A 22,779-nucleotide genomic window follows, 5' to 3' on the forward strand; every position below is an offset into this window, starting at 1 on the left:
AGGTCAGGCCCCTTTCCCTGCTGCAGCTTGCTGATCTGTCAAGGGTATTTCCTCCTATTCTGCCACAGGCCCAAGATCTGTCAGTCAGGGTATGGCAACTCAGTTTCCTTCAACTCACACACAAAATGAGAAAAAAAAACAAAAACATCCCTCCTTAAGCTTAAACTTCACAGTCAAGTATTGCATTTAATAGTAATCTATCTACTTAATTGACTAATCGTTTTAGTGGTCAACCGAATTTTAATATGGCACACATGCCAATACATCTTTCAGAGTTTTTTTTACTTCTGAATCCTACCAAAACTACCCTTGGTATATAAATGAAAAATACAATATTTCATCCAAAGGCATCAGTACATTCACAACTTTTTTTCAACCAAATTTTATGTTTATCATAACCACACTCTAGACAGAAATTTCACTTCTCATGAAAGACAGTACCAAAAAAGGGAACTCAAGATTATATTTTATCTCATGATTAGGGTGTTAAAATATAAAGTGTGACCTCTTCAATTAGTCTGTATCCATCTACACATTTTATAATAATATAATATATTATAATCATTTAAAATAATAATATAATATATAAATGAATATAACATTATAAAGTTACAACATTATAACATTAAAACAAATAAAGAAGGAAAAATCATTAGTAATGTATGTTAATATAATGAACTTAAACTTAATATTAAAACATTAAGATAGCATAGAGTTATTTTGAAAGTGTTGTTCCAGCGCTTGAGTATATATCTGCGTGTGAAGGAGGCACTTTGTCAGTCCGGGTGCCTGCCTCAATCTTCAGTCCAACCACTTCCTATTGCATTGGGCCCTATCAATGACCACCTACCAACCTCCCCGCCCTCTCCTTTAAACATTAAGTACTAAACACAAACATATCGAGACACTCAAAAAAAGTCTTGTGTATCGGACCCCCTGTGTACATAATGGATCTGGTGCTCACGTGGTGGATTCTCCTTTCCTGTCTGATCAAACAGGTGCATTTAGAGTCTCACCTGTCAAAGCAAGGTAAGACAAAAGAGTGAGTTGGTCAGATTTTATTTTAGGAGATTTTTCCCTTATATATTGTATTTCTCACTTATATATATATATATATATATATATATATATATATATATATATATATATATATATATATATATAATGTATTAACTAACATGAACTAACTAATTAACTTTGTTACAGCTAGTTCATAAAAAGAAAGCTGTTTAGTTCACAGTGCATTAACTGATGTTAACAAATACAACATTTGATTTTAATAATGTATTAGTAAATGTTGAAATTAACTTTAACAAAGATTAATAAATGCTGTTGAAGTGCAGTTCATTATTAGTTCATGTTAACTAATGTAGTTAACTAATGTCAGGGTTCCTACGCAGTTTGGAAAAGTATGGAATTTGATTTGAGTAATTTCCAGGCCTGGAAAAGTATGGAAAAAAATTCCATTGCATTATTATTGCCCCCATTTAGTTTGCTATAAAAGAATATTAAGAATTTAATGAAAATAAATTTATCATACAAGAAAAATGTCTTGAAAACATGACAAAAGTGTGTTTTCATGGCAGATGTTTAGTGATTCTTTAGTGATTGTCAAACACGACTGCATGAATTTAAGGTGCAATTTTTAATTATGCAAAAATGCAGGTTATAAGCTTTATGGGTTTCTTCTCACAATATTCTTAGCACCGTATTACAGAGCCTGTAACACTTTCGAGTGGGCACAAGAAACCATTAAACTTAGCATATACACTGCACACTGAGCCTATTGCGCCATCAGCCCATTTTGCTGTGTGGTTTCTTGACCGCCACTGAGTATGCATTTAAGCAGACCTAACACTTTGAACTATGACATACTGCCTTTTTTATATGCCCTTGAACTTGGCAACTAGTACAATGCACACAGCCATATTGAACCATCAGCCTATTTCATGTCATGGTTTCTCCGACCACAGAGGATGCATTAAATTGGACATTAGGACTTGATATTTTACTTGATATTTTGGTACTAACCTTAGGAAAGCCAAATTTTGAGCAAATAAATCTCTGTTAATGCATGTGCATCCATGCTCTTGTTTTCTTCATAGTAAGATGGCAGTGATGCACAAAGGAATAATATAATATATATAAAGCTAGAAATTGTAATGTGTAAGCATGCAAAAAATTCCAACAGAAAATAATGCTGTATGAACCCTTTATGTTAAATATGGTATAAAAATCTACAGAGAGGTTTGGAAATTTGAGTCTGGAAAAGTATGGAATTTTGAAATTGAAAATGTGTAGGAACCCTGTAATGTTAACAAATAAAACCTTACTGTAAAGTGTTACCTACATATACATCAGCAGCCATATCACCCTGTAGCCCAAGACTGGTTGCCCACTGAAGCTAAGCAGGGCTGAGCCTGGTCAGTACCTGGATGGGAGACCACCTGGGAACATAAGTTTCTGCTGGAAGAGGTGTTAGTGAGGCCAGCAGGGGGCGCCCACCCTGTGGCCTGTGTGGGTCCTAACCAGGAGGGCAATGTTTCATAAAAACCTGAAGCTTCCCTGGGTGCCGCCATTGATTAGCAGACCCCCACCTGCTGTTAGCATTCCATTGACTCCCATTCATTTTGGCGTCACTTTGACAGCGAATAACTTTACATCTGAGGCATTTAAAGACTCCATTTGTCCATTATTTATTTCTAAATAAACACGAAAATGTACAAGAGGCTCCATTACCTTGTATCTTACGTTATGGCCCCGTAGAAGCAGTTTTTGTAAAAATAGGCTAACGATTGCGTCATAACCACGCGACTCTCTGTCGCAGAGTAGAGAAATTACCATATGGACAGGAGGAGAAGCTCGCGGGCAATCGGGGGGACGTGGAGGCAAAATGACAAAATAATTAATCAGAATACTTAGCAAAAGTTTCTCCTGCTCATTGCTCATGGACACCTCCTACTCACACTCTCCGTCTCTGCAAGTTTCGGAAGGGAATGATTCAGATTTCTCTTGGCACAGCTAGAAGACAGACAGGTTGCTCACGTCACATCTACGTCGTCAAGCTCAGTTTGAGTCTGCGCAGTACGGTCAGCCATCAGGAAGTGAGTGCTTCTAATTGACTTCACTTTTCTCTGTTGAATCCAATGGGGTCGCTGTGTCCATTTTTTTTACTGTCTATGGTCCTAACACCCCAGTAAAGTGATGGGGACACTATACTGTCAAAGAGCACCGTCCTTTGTATGAGACATTAAACCAAGGTTCTGACTCTCAGTGGTCATTAAAAATCCCAGGATGTCCTTCGGAAAAAAGAGTAGGGGTGTAACCCCCGGCATCCTGGCCAAATTTGCTCATTGGCCCCTGTCCATCATGGCCTCCTAATCATCCCCATGCTGACTGGCTTCATCACTCTGTCTCCTCTCCACCAATAGCTGGTGTGTGATCGGCGTTCTGGCGCAATATGGCTGCCGTCGCATCATCCAGGTGATATGCTGCACATTGGTGGTGGTTGAGGAGATTCCCCCCTTCTATGTAAAGCGCGTTGAGTACAAGTCGTCATATACTGACGCTTTCAAAAATGCTTCAATATCTGACGCTCAAAGCACCCTTTAGCGTCCATATGAGACGCATAACCCTACCACAGACCTAAACCTACCCATAAACGAAGCGTCTCATATTGACGCTAAGGGTGCTTTGTGCGTCGGATATTGACGAACTTTCGAAAGCGTCAGTTACATGACGCCTAAACCTACCCATAACCGAAGCGTCACATATGGACGCTAAAGGGTGCTTTGAGCGTCAGATATTGAAGCTTGTTTGAAAGTGACGCTTTGGGGTGAGAATGTGTTGCTTGCAATACAGTATAAATGTAACGAATTATAATTATTATTATTATTATATTTTAAGTTAAGTATACTTTAAGTTAATTTTGCCAAGGAGTTATTAGAACGGTTCTAGTTGTGTTATAGCAGTGAAAAGCAAGTGTTAATTCAAGACATGAATGTTGGGGTTGTATTTATAGAGCAAAGTGTAAAATGCTACATGAACTAAAACTATGCATTTTATCAGTTCTGTAAGTGGAATGGTTTTCTTCTTTTTAGAGTTTGCTATCTTGGCCATGAATAAGGACCCAAAATGTTTCTCCAGGGATCTAGAAGACTTCACTTGTTTTTGGGAAGTACCTGTTGGAAAGTCCTATTATTTTCTCTACATACTTGATGAGTAAGAGTTTGAAGTACTTTCATCTTCTTAAACTTAAACTCAAATATATAACATTGCATATAATGATATTTTACTTATATTCATAAAATATTTCATTACATATATTATTGTATTATTATTTGTAATTATGAATCGGTCATTGAAAAACGTATATCAGTACATCATATGAAAAAAGGGATTGGGGGGGGGGGGGCATCCCACTTTAATTTCTATGGTGGTTGCGAACCAGCTTCAAGCTAACATGTTTGTGTCAAACAGAAAAGAAAAAAGATGTGATGTGAAACAACACATTTTTGAGGAGAAGGACCTGTATATTTGCACATTCCCACGGAGTGATGTCTTTTCGTATATTGAAACAAGACTCCTAGTGATGGACAGAGACACCAACACAACCATCTACAATCTCACTGTCTCTGTGGAGAATCATCGTAAGTGCTACAGAAGCTCTTATGAATTTACTCTGCAGTTTTCATTCTTGTATAGTTTATGAAATCAAATTAAATATTCCTGCTTATGTCTTCCTTTCAAGAGCTACTGTATCCTCCATCAAATATATCCCTTCATCTAACTGGCGAGGTGGGCCAATTGTTAGTTAAATGGAAAAAAACAAAAACTCGTTCACCGAGCCTATATGAAATTCGTTACAGCTCCAAACACACGTCAAGTACAGTTGGACCGGTGAGTTTGACACACACCCTTTTTGAAATATTACTGTATCAGCAGTAGCTATATTAGAAGCAGTTCATTTAGCCTACTAAATGCAATCTACATTCACTCCTCACAGGTGTCAAAACCCCCCCATAAGTTAGTCTCTCTGATCGCAGGAGAAAACTGCACAGTGCAAATTAGAGTGAAGCCTAACGAAAAGGCCTTGTTTTGGAGTGATTGGTCAAGTCCTGTAACAGCAATGGTGCCACAAACAGCAGGTGAGAGCTGAAAAGAGCATGTGTGACGTGAGCGACTCCAAAATGTAGCCTAGGCCTATTTGGAGCCTTAAAAAAAAGTCAGAGCTATAACTTCTGTTTTCTCTGCCATTTTTGCATTTACTTTCAACGAATTCGTCGCATGGTAACTTTCCTTGTGGCAAAAAGTCGCATTTAAATGGAATGCACGATTGCTTCCGCATTTAGCTTCTGTTGCAGCGCAGAAATTACGAGAAAAAAACAGTCGGGATGAAACGTTTGTTTTTTGATGACATGACATTTAGGGGCGGGGTTATGTAAATATATAACACAATAACAAAGTCCACCGATGATGAAAAATCCTATTATAGAGTTACATGGGGGAAGGTGCCCTTCTTAAGAACAATGTGCATTTACTATTAAATTGTAACATTTAGCATGCAGGGTGATGATGCATTAGCCATTGTGTTATTATATATATATATATATATATATATATAAAAAGATAAATAAAAAAAAGGTCTTACGGAGTTGGAACAACATGAGGGTGAGTAATTACTGACAGAATTTTCATTTTTGGGTGAACTAACCCTTTAAAGGTGTAGCTCACACCAAAATGAACATTATTTCGTCATTTACACACTCGCATCTTTTTAAAAACCTGTATGACTTTGTTTCTTTGAAGGAAGACAGCCAGAATGTTTGGGATTCAGTCACTTTCATTGCATTTTTTTCAATGTAAGAAAAGTGAATGGTGACTGAGGCTGTCATTCTGTTTAATAGCTCCTTTTGTGTTCCACTGAAGAAAGAAGGTCATACAGGTTTGGAACAGAGAGCAAGTAAATTATGACAGAAAGTTTTTTTTGGTGAACTATCCCTTTAACAATTACAAACACAGAAAGGTACAGGTAAAATAACAGTAAACGTCCAATCACCTTTCAGCATCTGGCTAATTTTCAGGTGACATAGAATTGAGGTGCCACACTCCTGATCTGAGTCAAGCATTATGCAAATGGAGAGGAGAATTATATGATGACGGCAGATACAGCTTCCACTACAGGCAAATGAACAGGTGTTATGTTTTTTAATGTCCTCTCTTACAGAAATCAAAGGAAAGCAGTTAGTTTGATTCATTAACTGTAGTCCTTGTCTTGTGTTTCAGAAGTTCATGGGACATGTGGAAGTTGTGTTCCGAAGACAACAACACTGTCTACCAGTGTGTCCTAAATGGCCAGGAATCCAGCGTCTATCAGTTTTACCTCAGTGCTGGATTGCAACCATATGGTCGAACTTTTTATGAAGAAACTTTCAGAATGAACAGCAGCAGTAAGTGTGAAAGAAATGGCTGAAAGTCATGTTAGCCACCATATATTGTCCAAATACTCTCGATCTCCAAAATTTTATATTTTTAAAACACATCCTATATACTGAGTGAAGTATTGAATATGTTAACCATTCGTTACCATGTGAATACATGCTGATAGGGGAGAGCTTTATGTATTTGTTCCCTAATTTTTCATCTTGATTGCTGTTTTAAAATAAAATGTTTCCTATTCGTTTATTTTTGATTAAATGCTTAAAATTAAATGGGGATAGTGATTGATTTAAAAAAAGAACCATACATGTACACAATTTAAATTGATGTTCATGTTTTCATGTACTTTGATGAATGGGGCGGGGCCTAGTGCGAGTTTGAGGAAGCAGGACCCCCAACCCCCTCCCCCCTCCCCCCTCCCTTTCTCCCTCGGTCTGTCCGTTCGCGATCACCGCAAACCTCTGTGTTTTTTTTTTAAACAAAAAGTGTTGCAATCATCTCTTGGTCTCCCCTATCAGAGTTACTTGGCATCTACAAGAACAGCATTGTACCACACTACTCTTTGTATGGGTAATATAACAAAAATGCACTCGAAATGCTAATTTTAGTTACTAATTCTTCTATTTGCTGTTTTCTTTGCTGTTTTTGACAGTCAAGACAAGGTCTCCAGGTGGTCTGAAAGCAAAGCCTGAGGAAGGAAGGCTTTGTTTGACATGGGATCCACCTTTTTTGAAGATCTCCCAGTATCTTAAGTACCAGATCCGTTATCAACGTAAAGGAGACAGTGAGTGGAAGGTGAGTTTAAATCATGTGGATTTCATATATTTAAAGTGGATGGATAGAACACATATATGGCAATTATTCAATGTCTTCTTTCTGCTTTGAATTAGGTGCGTTAAATGGCTGCATAACACATGTTGAAACTAAATTCTGTGGTAGGATTTTACAGCACTCAGTTCAAAGACCAGCACTTGTCTGGATGTGCACCGAGGGAGCCAATACACCATCCAGGTCCGAGCCCAACCCAACGGATCTGTGTACAGCGGACACTGGAGTGACTGGTCAAAACCTCTCACTGTCCTCTTACCTTTAGACAAAGGTAGAAATATCTGACTCAGTCATGAACAAAATGCATTTCAACCCTAAAACTCATTAAACCATTTATTTTATTATCACAGAGTGGATCTTTATTGTTTGTATACCAGTGGCTCTGCTCATCATTGCTTCTGCAATGATCTCTTTCTTCTCCAAATACCTCCGGTAATCTAATTCTTGGTTGATTATTTTAGAACACTACTTTTATGCAACCTATAAACTATTACAAAAAATATATCTAAAGAATGCAAACATAAAGAAATATAAAATATATGGTTAATTCTCTGCTTTAGGAAGGTCAAGAAGTCCTTGTGGCCATCAGTCCCAAACCTTAACAAGGTGCTGGAAAGCTTCCTGGCTGATATCAGTGGATCACATTGGGTAATTGTTTTCAGCTTTGATAATAATTTTTACTTTGTGAACATTTTTAATTGACTACTTTTTAAATGTATCATTATTTATCATGAGTATTTTTTATATATTATATATTCTGTGGCTATTTGAAGAATTGCAAGTGAATACCTTTTAACAGATTTTAATTGAATAGATTTTCTCATATTACTGTCACACTGTCTTCAATTCAGGAGCCAACTTTCAACATTAAGCAATGTGATGATGACGCTGCTACATCAGTGGTGGAGATTCTGGCCGAGAGGGAAGCTACAGTAAAACCCTGTAGGAAGTCTACCTGTCTTTCGCCGTCTGAGCGTGGCCTCCTATCTGGTGAAAAAAATGGGGAGAATTTCAGAGAGGAATTGGAGATGGCTCAAGGTTATGTGATTTTGAACAATGATAAAATCCCATGCTTTACAGGGAATGACTATGTGTACAGGGATGTTGCTTTATCTCATGTGACTAATGAAAAACTACACACCTGCCCCAGTACCTGTTCTACCACCTTCCCAGAATGCTCCACATATATCCTTAACCATTCCTATCTCCTTCTGGCAGAACAGTCTAAGCTTGAAGAGTATCACTCAGCCAGTCGCCAGTACACCAATGTGGAGATCACGGCAATACCATGTGTTGCAAGTGTAGAGTGAGGTTTAATCTTTGATGAATTAAACTAACGAAAATGTATATATTAAGAGTTTTGGATGAAGCTTAACTCACAAATTCAAAAGCACCTCAGCTTCTGTGGAATGAGAGAAGAGGCCTGTGAGACTTTCAGAAACAGACAAGGTTCACTATACAGAGCACTTGTTGATCGTACTGTAGGTCTGAAGTGGAGATTGCTTAATGCATAAACCTTAACCATCATTATGATGGAAATTTCATCATACCACAAAATTCAGGAACAAAAACTAGACATGACTTTTGATTCTTCAGCAAAATATTTTATATTTAAGTTTTAACTTTGTAGGACTAAGTTGGATGTCATCATTATTCCTGTGGGTGGAGTTTGTTACATATAGAATATTTTTCTTGGAGTCTTTAAATGGACACCAAACAAATTTGACCAGGTTTATATGGCAAAAGTTGCCATAAAGTCAAAGTTGCACTTTGAACACACAAAGTTGGTTAGCGCATCTATCACACCAAGTCAGCGCATCTATCACACCAAGTCTCATGCTAATGTGATGTATAAGTATTATGGCTTTAGAAAAACTGAGGTATTCATTTTTTTTTCTGTTGGTAATTTAGGATGTGACCGATATTTTATATAGAGCTTAAGCACCATTTAACCATGAATATTCTTTAAATGGAACTGTGTTATACATTTAGGCTATATTTGTTATAAACATTCTTCAGCAGTTATGCTTGCTATATTTGTAATTGTAATAATTGTAATATTGAACTGATTACAACAGAAGCAGCAATGATTGTCTTATTATCTGGTCTGATCAGTCAGCAGCTTTATTGTATCAAGACATCAAACAAGTAAAATCGGACAAATATCCAACATTTTGGTGCTTCGAATGAAAATTGTACATTTTAACATGACAGTGTCATTAAATGCTAAACAAGAAATGTGTGAGTCTTACTCTCCCACACTAAAATGCATTAAAATTGCTTTAGAATAAAGCATTTGTGCAAATGCTCTAAAGACATTAAAGAGTGAACTGAAAGACATGATTTGAAGCAAAAGGGTACAATTACAATACACACAAAATGACACATTTAAAACTTACTTATAGAACTACACATTAAAATGGATAATTTAATCAAAACCTTTAATACAATATCTCACATTCAGTTCATAAGAATTTAGCTGTAATGCGCCAGGCAAGATCTCATTCAAAATCTGCTCACTGAATGTCCAAAAAAAGTGGTCAGACATTGAGGGGATCCACACTGGTCGCCAGGTGGAGCGTGTGACACAGAAGGGCCGAGTTTTAGTCAGCCTTCAAGGCATAAAGCACATCATCCTGACTAACATTGAGTCTGATACGGAGCAGCAGGTCCAGGCGGCTTCCCTCCAGGAGAAGCAGCCGACAGGAACCCAGCCTCTGACAGACCGCCAGCCCTTCAGACACACTCACCGGCTGCAAACCCTCAACCCGACACAGTGCCTGGTGCTGAACAAACACCTGTTGTGAAAAAAATAAGTTAAATTCAGGAATTAAAACATTATCTTGAAGAATGAATTTGCATTTAGCATATAAGGTTCATGATTAAAATAAGGGCTGTTATAAATGAGTACCTGTTGGAAAGTGGCCTCTTCCAGACCAAGTCGACGGAACTCTGCAATAACAGCCCTCAGGAAAAGCTGCTCCTGAACAGATGCACACCTACAATAACAACATTGAAAAAAGCAGAATAAAAATCAGTCTCTTTTACTTATCGCAAAACAACTGGAGCAACATGAATGCGTTTCTGTAACTTATTTTAACATTAAGATTAAGGAACAACAGGCTGTGGAAAGTTCATATTCTTTCACTTTTATTTTTACCTGATGGCTGCGATGTAGGAAGAGGAGAACATCTCATCCAAAGCCTCCATCACATGACTCATTCCAACCAATCCACTGCTACTTCCAGAGTGCTCACAAATCTCTGTGGCCCGTCGGCAGATATCAAGGCAACGTCGCGCATCACCTGAAAGTGCTGCCACCTAGAAGACCACAAATAATCTCTCATTGATTCATAATGATGTGGCAACCTGGTAGCCAAAGAACAGCAAAGAAACTACTAGGGGTGGGAATCACAGGGTACCTCAAGATACGATACGATACATGGCTCACGATACCGGTCCTTGCAAATAAATATAGCAAATGACTTCCTAAAACTTTCAGCTCTCAGGGATGAGAAAGGAAGTTCTGCTTTAAACACTGCATTCAAGGCTGCTGGTTGACTTTGGACTTATGAGATTTTTATTTTCTCATCTATTATTTACTCGCACTGCTGTCCGCCATCCTGTTAAAAACATCTTTTTCTTAGGCTAGTTAACTTATGTTCACGTTTCCCTCATTCATGTGTTAAGAGCAACCTCGAGGAGCCATGAAGTAGTGACACTGGGAGCAGGGAAATCTATTTAGAGCATCTTATTTTATTCATTAATATATCGATATTTGGCGCCGGCGTATCGATTCTCGTATCACATGGAGAAGGACAACTATATATTGCCCTATCAATATTTTGTCCCACCCCTAGAAACTACTAGAGTGTTTAAAAGGTAACCCACAATGCCTCAGTCACCTGTGCCTAAGATAACATGGCTTCACAAGAAAGTGCTCCTACCTTTCTTGAGACTAGCTGGAGAGCATCTTCTTCAAAAGCCTTTACTCTGTTTAGCCTTGACGTGATGATCTGTTGTAGCTGTTTAAACGTATATGGCTGGAAGGACATTCTTGTCAGTCCCTGAAAGTGAATAAACAACATTCATGTTTCATTTCCATTATTTGCATTGGCTTCACATAATCATAATTGAATGGCATCTTAAAGGAGAACTTGGTAACTTTTTTAACTTAATAAAACTGTCTAGAAATCATTTGGATGGTTAAACAACCTGTTCTGGTGATATTGGTGACTTTCCCCGCTTCCCCCAGCGTTCCCAGGCGGAAAACCAACCTTGCAACTTGGGGACTACCGTCCCGGCAAGATAGAAATTGGAAGTCTTGTGAGAAGCGAGAACGAGAACGAGAACGAGCGCGAAACACGAATTGCTTTACGGCAATTCAACATAAACACACACGCATGTATGATGTATTACCAGATTACCCACCTCGGTAGACATAGCTCCACACGATACAGTTGGCTTGCTCCGATCAAAACAAACGCACATGAGCAGCGGTAGAGAGGGGGAGGAGGCCGCCGCAAGTGAGTTTTTTACGACCGTGTTGTGAAATATACGCCCCACCACAGCTGTAGGGGGAGCTCGAGGGGAAAACATGCGACAACAAAGGGAAAAATCAGCGAAGAAGTGACTAGAGTTCGCTAGAGTTGCCGAGTTCTCCTTTAATGATGTAAAATGGTCTTTCTTACCAGTCGACTGGCAACCCGGTTAATCATGATTCTTTCAGGCAAGTCCATAGTGTTTGCTATGGTAAGAACCACCAGACGAGCATTGCGCCTTGTTGGCCAATCAAACAAGTTATACATCACATTCTGTTTACGGGTCCACAAGAGGTCAAGCTGGAAAAAAGAAAGATATAAGAGAGATAAAAACAGATATTCTTTCAGATAGACGATTGGCAATATATTATTCCTCAAAGTAAAAATTAACCAATTATTGACAGGAAACATGTGGAAATAAAGACCAAGAAAATAAATACGTCATGGTAAAGATCAACGTCTGATTGACAAAAAGATTTTCCAGCGCTACTCTGAAAAATAAAAACCGGTTTATACAAGCTTTTTCAAAGGCCAAGGTTTTTGGGACCCTGCAGGACGATTAAAAAAATGTTTTAATTAATAAATTATTGTCAAACTCTAAACTAAATAAAATTCTAAAAATCATAAAAGTCCCCCTCTCCAATAACTACTTGAAACTCTGAAATCACAGAATGAATTGTGGTCAATTTAATCTGTAAAAAGTTTGAAAACAAGAAGCTGTCATAATTACAGAAGAAATACAGAAAATATCATAACCTATATGGGGGATAATATCATAGCCTATATATGGGGGATAATAAAATTATTATTATTATTTATAATAACAAATATATTTATTATTTAAATATAATATTGGAAAACAGGGGGCTTTTCGAGTCAAAAAGGTTGAGAGCCACTGATCTAGACCAGGTAAGACCAGCTAATCGACAAAACATAGGGCATGTTTGTGGTTAATAATGTCACCGAGAACATAAATTCTTACCTCATCTACTAGAAGCACAGTTGTCTCTTTTTTTGGTGCAGGAGCACTGAAGCGTTTCTCTAGTAGGGCGGCTGCATGATCAGGTGTTGCTTTTTGATCAGTCAGTTTCTACAACAGAACCAGAGCACAAATTGACAGAAAATACTATATAACAATAATGAGGAAAGAATTTTAAAATGATAGTAAGGGAAGGCAGCATACAGACCTGCAGTATTTGTACATAAGCCTGGTGCGGGTCTGTCATTTTCATGCCATTGATTTCAATGAAGTGGAAGTGAGGGATCTCGTCTTGTTCAGTGGACTGCTGAAGGGACCGGATCACCTCATGTACTGTGGCAGTTTTACCAGTACCAGGAACACCTGAGATATACATACACCTGCAAAAGCAAAATGAATTGTATTACCCTTTTTTATTATTTACAGATATGAGTAAGTTAAACCTTAATGACAGAATCTTACCCTCCAGTGCCATCAATGACTTTACTCTCCACAAAGTTGTAGATGTCCTGGAACTCCTGTTCTCGACATGGCAAAGACTCAGGGACAGAAGAAACATGCAACCTATTGCAAAAAAAAAGAAAAGAACACAAAACACAGTGAAAACGAGTTATATAGTGTGAAATATTATACATATATAAAAATACACATATAAAAATAACTGTTCTATTTTAAAATATAATATTCCTGTGATGGCAAAGCTGAATTTTTATCAGCCATTACTCCAAGTCACATGATCTTTCAGAAATCATTCTAATTTGAAACATGCTCAAGAAATATTTCTTCTTTTCGGCATTGAAAACCGCAGTGACTTTTCCAGGATTCTTTGATGAATAGAAAGTTCAAAAGAACAGCATTTATTTAAAAATGCCTCTGTCTGTCTGTCTGTCTGTCTGTCTGTCTCTCTGTCTCTCTGTCTCTCTGTCTCTCTGTCTCTCTGTCTCTCTGTCTCTCTGTCTCTCTGTCTCTCTGTCTCTCTGTCTCTCTCTCTCAAACTTCGATAGGCCTTGTGGTACTTTTGTCTATGCTGTTGCTTTACCGTGCCCGTGCTTCTTCCAGAACATTCCCTGGCTTCCTGGCTGGAGCGCTCCTGCTAGGTATGCTGGGAGTGGCATGACGTGGTGTACGTGGGGTGGCTGGAGCAGTCTGATAAAAAAGTTAAATAAAAGATCAATTATTTGCCATGCAATGTTATCTTCATTTGAAATGCAGCTTGTTTGGGTTCTTTGAAGGAACATTATCTGCTAGCAGGAAGACTAAGCATAGCAAAAACAACTTTTTACCTTCTTGCTGGGTGTTTTACGTGGGGTCCTAGCAGAGACACGGGTTTTCTCTGAAGGCCGGGGTGTTCGAGAGCCTCTTCGCTTCTTCACTACAAGCTCATCTTCACTGTCGATCTTTGCCTCCTCTTCCTCATCGCTGCTACTCTGCAGGTCAATCTTAGTAGGCACGAAGCTGTCGTCATCACTGCCATCCTCACCATCAGACTGCAGGTCAACCTTGTTTTGTAGATTTCTTTAAAAACAGACAATCACATATCCCTTTAAAATAATCACCTCAAAAAGCACCTAAATATGTTTCATTGAAATGTATATTATTTCAATAGATTAAGTGCAAAACAATATCCAGATTACGCAATTAAAATCCGTTCAGCCACAATGCAAGTAGGCATCCTGTGTGAATGCCCCCAAGTCTGATTGAGAAACTTGATTGCAAAATTGATTGCGGTAAACTGTAAACCTGTAAATTATCTTCATTTGGCAGCTTTTCTCAGCAAGAAATGTATGATCATTAACTATTTATATTAATTTGATTAATCAGCATTATTTAAATTATTTTATTTTAATTGACTGACAGCCTAAGTCAATCAAGTAAAATACCTACAGCTGCTTTCTGATGCGCGAGGACACAAGCTGGGCAGACTTCCTTTTAGAGCGAGGAGTGGTAGCAGTCTGGATGGGTGAATCTTCATGTTCCTCTTCAGCTCTATCAGTTTGTTCACAGAAATATAAAGAAAATGGAGTAAGATTAAAAAAAACAACAGCATGACAAGTAGTGTGTATGCACATGTATCATGTTTAACTTGCTCACTACTGTAAGATCATATAAGAGCTTGGTCTGGATAATTGAATTTATTGATTAGAAAATCTTTTGAAATAGAAAAGTCAAAGGGTTCAAATGGCACTAAAGGCAACTTAAAAGCCAAAGCAGTTCACAGTTTTACACACTGCACAGAACATGCCTCTGATTCAATACAGGTCACAAGGCAAAACAGATCTTTTCACAGGATCATGTGAATGAATTAAATTAATTAAAGTTTTTTCATTTTATTCTTGCCATCAATTAAGGTTATTACATTATTTATTCACTTCTTATGACATGCTGAAACCCAGGACTGCCTTTAGAAGACCAACAGTATGGAAGTAAAATAAGGCCAAATGTTTTTGAGACAAAAAAGCTTGTTGAATTGCACGACTTGGAAAAAAAAAATGCATTGCATTAACAGTGCTTTTCAATTCAATAAAATTCAATATGGTTGTATATTTAAGCTGTGAATATTTCAATTCAAAACAATATTTACACATGATTTGACAGTTTATTTGATTAAATATCAACAATCTAAAAGGTGTGCATCATGCCTGACACCTACATGAACACTTTACAGGTTTTGCAATCAAGTATTTTTAAATTTGGCTCTTGAGGAAATTTGTCTGCTTGCCTCCTGAACTGTTCATGGTTAAGCACCATTGATTTACTGTATGATAACAATCTGTTATATTCTGCTCCCTGCTGGTTGAAAATGTAATCAAAGGCAAATTTTTTAAAAACAAAATATTTCAACTGATTTCATGACTGACTGAATTGATTTCAACTGAATAATATTTTCTATTGTCTTTTTAGAGCTGCTTAAAAGCAGAATTTAATTGTTTGCATCACTGAATCATTGTTCCCGTTTATCGCTGTAAAGCTGCTTTGAAACTATTTTTATTGTATACAAATAAAGGTGACTTGACTTAAATATGTATACTGTTTAACCCCAAAAATGCATACCGCGGGTCTTTAGTGACCTGGGACATCATTCACTACCCTCCTAATTTATTTTTTACAGTTAGACATCAACCTTCATAGTATTCCTCAATCAATTCATTATAAACAATAAAAAAAAAAAAAAAATGTATAAAAAAATGCCTGTTTTCCCATTCATTTTTTGTAAAAACTGTATAGGGTTGCTAACGACCCAAGGTGTGTAAAAGCACAAGTATAATTTTTTCTGCACAACAATAATTTAATCTTTGGCCACGTCCACACAAACGTATCTTTTTCTCTCTGTTTTGGCCTTCCGTCCACTCTGAGACGGCGTTTTTTATTAATGAAAATGAACTTTTTGAAAACGCTCTCCAAAGTGGATACATTTGAAAACACCGTTTTCGAGTTGTAGTGTGGACTGTCAAAACGGAGGTATTTAAAAACGATGACGCAAGTTTATTCATGTAACGCATATTGTACCAAAATAAATATTCATGTTTATACCAGCATTGTGCCTGTTATGCGCTATTCATTTTCACACTGTTGCTAAAATATGTTACTTTGCACACTCTTCACAACACAGTCCTGCAAAGATGACAGAACATTTACTCACATTTGCTGTTCTGCGGCAATACATGAGAGCAGTTGGGTTTTAGACCAAACATGTGGTGACTGAGTGCGACCTGGATGCATCAGTGAATGGTGAGATATTTTACTAAATAAAATTATCCTGTAAGAAGAATTGCACGATAACTAAATTATTTATTTTTCCGTCTGTATCATCTCAGTGAGCTTTTACGCATGCGCAGTAAGGTGAATTTAGCATTTTCAGAGCTGAAAATGCTAGTGTGGATGGGGAGCGTTTTTCATAGACAGTAAAAGAAAGGGCGTTTTTAAAAGAAAATGCCATTTTTAAAGCGGGGCTCAGTAACTTCGGGATTTCTTCGCTGTATTCTCGTTTTTTGCTCGCAGGTTTCTCTCTAGAGTTCCCCCCACAGCTTTGGAATAGATATTTGACAACACTGTTGTAAAAACTCGTAGGCGATTCTCGGACACCAGAGGCTAGTAGATCAATGACATCAAAGCAGATGGGACATTCTTTAAAACGTCTTCTTCATTCGGGTTCAAACAGCGTGAGGGAGCGCAATAATAACAGCATTTTAGCAGATTTCTTTTGGCCGTAAAGCAATTGTTTACATCGCGAGACCTGATATCACACGAGACTTCCTGACGCGGTGGCCGGCGGCTCGCCGGCTCAAAGTTGCAAGTGCGTATTTTCCGCTCACGGGCAGTTAAGGTAAAAAAGTTACTTAGTTCACCTTTAAATGTACCCGGATTAATGTAGGCGTAACCTTTGATGACTGAATAAGTGCAGTTCACCTTTATTCCACAAGGTGGCAATGTTTGATACACAATGATGAACTGACATTTCACTCATAGTTACCGCAGGCGGAAAACAAAATAATAGGAAGTATCATCAGCAAAACTTGGAATGGCTTAACGATTTACTGCAGAGCAAGTACTGAACGCAATCAATTAGTGTCACTGTCAATTGATGGTGGACCTGGTGAAGAAGCTGTTAAAAGATATTTAAAAAAATGATAGTTTTGATAATATGTTTGAGATGGCGAATATGAGCCAGATGCTGATTGTACTGGAAAATGAGCTCTGACGAGGACAGTGATGATGGTATAACACATCTGCTCAAACTGAACCCTTCCAAGCTCCAAAAGGTACCAAAATATGCTTTATTTTATTTTTCTGTAATTGTTACTCTAATATAAGGAGAGTTTTATATTAATAGCGACAGGTCGAATTTCATCCGTGTTAGATATTGATCCGGGCTGCTAAAGAGCCGAAATATTCATGCATTTAAAGGGGTCATGACATGAGAAACCAAATTTGACTTGATCTTTTGGTATATAAGAGGTCTTTGTACCATTAAAACTTCCTGCAAGTTTCATAGCTTAAGACGTCCTCCCCATTATAAATGAAGCATTTATTTAATCAAGCTCTAATTACAGCTCTTTGGGGATCCATGGTAAGAAGTGACGTCACGGTACGAAGTGACGTCACGGTACGAAGTGACGTACCAGTACTTTGCATATGACCGCCTCCAGCGCAAGACAACTACGCCTCATTTCGCATCATCGCATTGTTGTCACGCCCACAGGTGTTCAGTCGACGTGCAGTGAGTGGGTCTGTTTACAAGAAGATTGCGATGCCACGCAGATGTGCTGTTCCTTGCTGTGGACAAACAAAATGTTTGAATACGCTGCTGAACGATCCAGACGTCAGGGAAAAATGGATGCAGTTTATTTTTTGCGGACGTCCCAGTCACAGCGGTGTTAATTTAAGCGTGTTTCAAGGATGACTGTTTTGAGAACAAATCGCAGTATGATGCTGGCTTTGCCAGAAAACTTATGCTTAAAGATCAGGCTGTGCCGACTATTCTGGGCCCAACAACGATGCAGCAAACTGTAAGTAATGTATTTCATCTTAAAACTACTTTTAGCCAATGACGTTAGCCAATCATAACAGTGGGCGTAACCACTGAACTCTTAAAGGGGAAACACCCCCAAAACAGACTGTTAGAATCAGAGGATGAGAAACAGGGTGGGAAAAGGTCTTAAATCACTACAATTTTAAAGTTTTTTTGTCCAAAAAACTATAATTGCACCTAAGGGAACATAATAAAAAAAATTAAAAAAAATACATGTCAAAAAAAAAAAGAGTTGTTTTTCTTTTTTTTCCTTGACCTGTAAAAACATCTGTACAACAAAAGTAAAAGCTGAAATTCAAATAAGCTGAAATTAATTTCACAATGTAGTGAATTCAATAGTTTTTGAATTCAATATGATGACAGACAATTCCAACACTTACAAAGCAGCCAGTGCTGGTTCTCTGAGAGCAGTTGAATCTTTCCTGTTGGATGGAGTTCTTGCCCTGGTTTGAACAGAGACAAACACATAACGGTTACACTATGGATCATTTTAAACTCACATCAAACATATCAAAACATGAAGAAAGTGAAACAGGGCCCACCAGTGATCTGGATGAACATAGTTCATTAAGCATATGTGCTTAATCAGTACATTAAGCATGAAAATAGCCACATAATGCCTTAGTGTTTAATAAAGACAGCCAAACTCCATAAAAATGAGTCTTTACCCCCTCTGTGCAGGGATAGAGGAACATGACTCACTTCAGGGCCCTCAGACTTGCTCTCCTGGGGGTTGCCTCTCTCTTCCGGGGAGTTCTGCCTGTGCTTATTAGTGACTCTGGATCATCACCCTCAAGTGGCTGCACACCAAGAAAGGCACTAGGAGGGAAGCAGGACTTTTATAAATACTTTACTTTTTCAGTTATATAGACAATTAAAACCATCTTCAATACACAAAGAAGAAAATTAGTTTGCTTATTTCTAACTAAAATGATAATCACAGATATGAAGTACTAAGCATACAGAACAAAAGAGAACCAAGACATCATTTCAGATATAAATAGATGTACCTAGTTGCATTGTCTTTGTCATATGCAGTCAATTTGGGTTTATCAGGGCTCTGTGATGACAGAGGAGAGACATTCTCCTCCTCATTCTGATTAAGTGGAGTCAATCTAATAGAAATGGAGATGCGGCCAGTTGGAGACGTGTTCAACTTAGACGTCAGTATTTTCTCCGTAGGAGTGCGTTCATCAAGAATCTCCCCCAGAACATCATCTCGGGACTTGTTTTTATTAGGACCTACCATAATATAAAGAAAAACGTATTCATTTTAGCTCTATTAAAACAATTAATAGCATAATGTATGTGGATGCATGGCACTCACTGTACAAGTCCAGTTTCTTGCGAACATGTGGACCAGAGGAAGCTCTGCCTCTCCTCTTTGCACTAAGAGCTTTAGCTGCAGAGAGTTTGGAGGCAGAGTGAAGAGACTCCGCCTCACTGGTGCTCATTTTGCCGGTGCTCATGCTACCATGGGTGAGGGTGCCTGACATGGCCCGTTTGATTATTGATGGGTCCGGGGTTGGAAGAGCACGAGCCTGAGAGCCCCGGGAAGACGGTGGGGGAGATTTAGGGCTCTGATGGGGCTGCATCAGCTCAGGATCCAATTCTCTGAAAGACTTGGTGTCCCACAAGAGTTTGACAAATAATGTGTCTTTGCTCTTGCCCTTTGGGAAAGGATCCTCAGCTGGGACATACTCAATCTAGAATCAAAGTTTTCATTAATTATTATTGAATATAAATTTGTATTATTATTTGTCTTTATTAAATATGTAGATATAATGATACAGTGACAGTCAAAAGTTTGAAATAATGAAGATTTAAGGTTTTTTGAAAAGAGTCTTCTACTCACCAAGGCTGAAATTAGTTGATAAAAAAACAGTAAAAACAATAATATTGTGAAATATCACAACAATCATTCTAATATGCTGATTAAGTGCTCAATTATCATCAATTATTATTGGTGCTCAACTATTAATAATGGTTTTATTATCAATGTTGAAAACTGTTTTTGCTTTTGCTGATTCTCTGATGAATAGAAGTTCAAAAGAATAGCATTTATTTGAAATATACATCTTTTGTAACATTATAAATGTCAGCAACACTTTACAATGAGGTCTCATTTGTTAACATTAATGCATTAACTAATATGAACAACAAAATAGGAATACAGTTGTTCATTGTTAGTTCACAGTGCATTAACAAATACAACTTTTTATTTTAAAAATGTATTAATAAATGCTGTTTTGTTCATTGTTAGTTCATGATAACTAAAGTAGTTATTTAATGTCAACAAATGAGACCTCATTGTAAAGTGTTACCTAAATGCCTTTACTGTCACTTTAAACAATTTCATGCATGAAAGTATTAATTTCTTTTTATATAAAGATCTTACCCCAAATTTTCAAAAGGTAGTGTATCACAGTTTCCACAATAAGCACCACAACGGTTTTCAACATGACAATAATGATTCTTGAGCAGCAAATCAGAATGATTTCTGAAGAAACATGTGTCACTGAAAACTGGAGAAATACCGGCTGAAAATTCAGCTTTGCCATCACAGGAATAAATTGCATTTTTAAATATATTAAAATAGAAAACAGTAAAATTGTGAAATACTATTACAATTTTAAAAATAACTGGTTTACTGGATTTTTCATCAAATAAATGCAGCCCTGGTGAGCTTAAGAGACTTCTTTCAAAAACATTTTTAAAAAAATCGTAATTATTCCAAACTTTTGACCGTGTATATAAACACTATAGAAATGTTATCATAAAATAAATTCAAATTAATGATGTAAAATCGATGAATCGCGATTAATCGCATAATAAACCACAATTAATCAATTTGACAGCACTAATTCAAATACTTTTCTAGAGGACCATTTTTTAAAAAATAAATCAAACAACTATACAAGCAAATACAATCTTACTGATTGCACTAATGTGATGCACATTCACTGTCATAAAAATATGAGCTATACCATGTGTACCTGTACTGCTGCAAGAATGGTCTCTCCATCCACCTCATTTTCACAAGAGCGGTCCTGGTAGAAAAATACCTCCTGTGGATGGGGATCTCTGCCCAAGAGCTTGCGTTTGTTCTGAGGTACTTCACACATACGCACAAACCACTGCACTACAGCAGTCTTCTTCTTTCCTGAATCTGGGTACAAATATAACATCAACCAACACAGATTATAGTCAAACTCAGAAAGCCTGCAAATATACATATTTTGGATAAAGACATGACATGTTCCTACCATCAGTGTACAGTTTGAGAAGTTGCGCCACAAAGGGATTGTCATCATCATCACCCTCAATCAAAATGTACTGGCCTAAAGACACTGTTGAATCTTCAGTCCTTCCCTCCACAGAAATGGACATAGATCTGTGTGGGGATCAAAGCAAGCATTATTGCCGTTACATCCAGGGTAATATCATCAGAAAGACCAATTTCTACCCAATTAGACATTTTAGAACTGAACGTTAACCAATAAATTTCATATACACTATACAATTTCCATTACTTTTCCAGGCCCCACAATCAAAGAACAATCTTAAATTCCCTAATTTTTTACAAGTTTTCCCTTAAAGTAAAAAATATATAGACTAGAGTTCAATGCACATGGCTGTCTCAGTGATGATGAAAACGTGATAAGTGCACATACTCATAGTATTGCCTTCTTAGCTTCCTGTCTTCACCGACTGGTCTCCCATTCCATTTGTATGTTCTTCTCATTCTCAGTCTTGTGATGTAGCGGCTCATGGTGCAGATCTGATACTAGGTCTGTAAAGCACAGCATCAGTTTATGATCTACTTATTATATTATGTACTCTATTGTCAAAACAGTAACAATGGCAACCCATTATACAAACATACATGCATATACATACAGTATATACACATACATAAAAAATGGGTCTGTTATTAAAGTATCAAGATTGTTTAAATAATAATTTAAAGTGAAATATTTTCCTACGAATGCCTGAGATCGATAAAATAAAAAATAAAAAATAATTGACTGTAGTTTCCAGCTGTAACCAGAAACTAATCTAACTTTTAAGTATTGGTTTTTTTTTTGAAAGGCTAAATATGAAAAAGTTAAGAATACATATCAAACTGTTAAAAACATCTTCTTTATTTTAAGGTAACCTTATTAAATCGCAAAATCGTTCCGTATGTAAGTTAACTTACACAACTTTAAATCCCCAGCGCTTGTTTCTTACTCACCAGCTGATGTTTGCAACAGTATCAGACGTTCTTATTAAACGTATAAATAAAAACACTATTGCGTCTCACTTGGAAACTCGGAAATTAAAATGTAAATATGCATGAAGTTAAAAGCATCTTACAGCAGCACAGCGGACAGAGAACACAATCAAACAGCTAACTCGACTCTTTCGCGCGCAGATGACGTAGAAGAGTTTTTGATTGGACAGTAAAATACCGCTTGACC

The 22,779-nt window shown here is 37.3% G+C and overlaps 2 protein-coding genes across 2 annotated transcripts; one reads left to right on the forward strand and one right to left on the reverse strand.

Moving 5' to 3' along the window:
* The first annotated feature begins 876 nt into the window (after nt 1–876).
* Nucleotides 877–9,607, forward strand: mpl (MPL proto-oncogene, thrombopoietin receptor). Its single transcript, XM_079883794.1, has 12 exons — nt 877–1,029; nt 4,101–4,221; nt 4,480–4,649; nt 4,751–4,899; nt 5,006–5,147; nt 6,084–6,195; nt 6,286–6,449; nt 7,091–7,233; nt 7,378–7,537; nt 7,617–7,698; nt 7,827–7,914; nt 8,118–9,607. Exons 1-12 carry the CDS (start codon nt 948–950, stop codon nt 8,574–8,576), a joined length of 1,872 nt encoding a protein of 623 aa, XP_079739920.1. The 5' UTR covers nt 877–947; the 3' UTR covers nt 8,577–9,607.
* orc1 (origin recognition complex, subunit 1) lies at nt 9,367–22,741 on the reverse strand. The gene is made up of 19 exons (XM_079883792.1): nt 22,554–22,741; nt 21,991–22,109; nt 21,583–21,710; nt 21,313–21,485; nt 19,644–20,022; nt 19,327–19,558; nt 19,019–19,135; nt 18,697–18,759; nt 14,671–14,772; nt 14,070–14,301; nt 13,826–13,932; nt 13,249–13,350; nt 12,995–13,166; nt 12,790–12,897; nt 11,958–12,107; nt 11,214–11,333; nt 10,427–10,587; nt 10,178–10,265; nt 9,367–10,064 (listed from the first exon to the last, which is right to left on the reverse strand). Exons 2-19 carry the CDS (start codon nt 22,086–22,088, stop codon nt 9,870–9,872), a joined length of 2,727 nt encoding a protein of 908 aa, XP_079739918.1. The 5' UTR covers nt 22,089–22,109; nt 22,554–22,741; the 3' UTR covers nt 9,367–9,869.
* Between the last annotated feature and the right edge of the window lie 38 nt (nt 22,742–22,779).

The sequence above is a fragment of the Squalius cephalus genome (assembly GCF_949319135.1).
Source record: "Squalius cephalus genome assembly, chromosome: 10".
Taxonomy (NCBI): Eukaryota; Metazoa; Chordata; class Actinopteri; order Cypriniformes; family Leuciscidae; genus Squalius; species Squalius cephalus.

Coding starts and splice junctions, on each gene's coding strand:
- mpl (XM_079883794.1), top strand. CDS start 948: ATGGATCTGGTGCTCACGTGGTGGATTCTCCTTTCCTGTCTGATCAAA. Junction 4,900..5,005: donor CGTCAAGTACAGTTGGACCG/GTGAGTTTGACA, acceptor CACTCCTCACAG/GTGTCAAAACCCCCCCATAA. Junction 7,915..8,117: donor ATATCAGTGGATCACATTGG/GTAATTGTTTTC, acceptor TCTTCAATTCAG/GAGCCAACTTTCAACATTAA.
- orc1 (XM_079883792.1), bottom strand. CDS start 22,088: ATGAGCCGCTACATCACAAGACTGAGAATGAGAAGAACATACAAATGG. Junction 12,898..12,994: donor CTTATGTACAAATACTGCAG/GTCTGTATGCTG, acceptor GTTCTGTTGTAG/AAACTGACTGATCAAAAAGC. Junction 10,065..10,177: donor AAGAGGCCACTTTCCAACAG/GTACTCATTTAT, acceptor TTTTCACAACAG/GTGTTTGTTCAGCACCAGGC.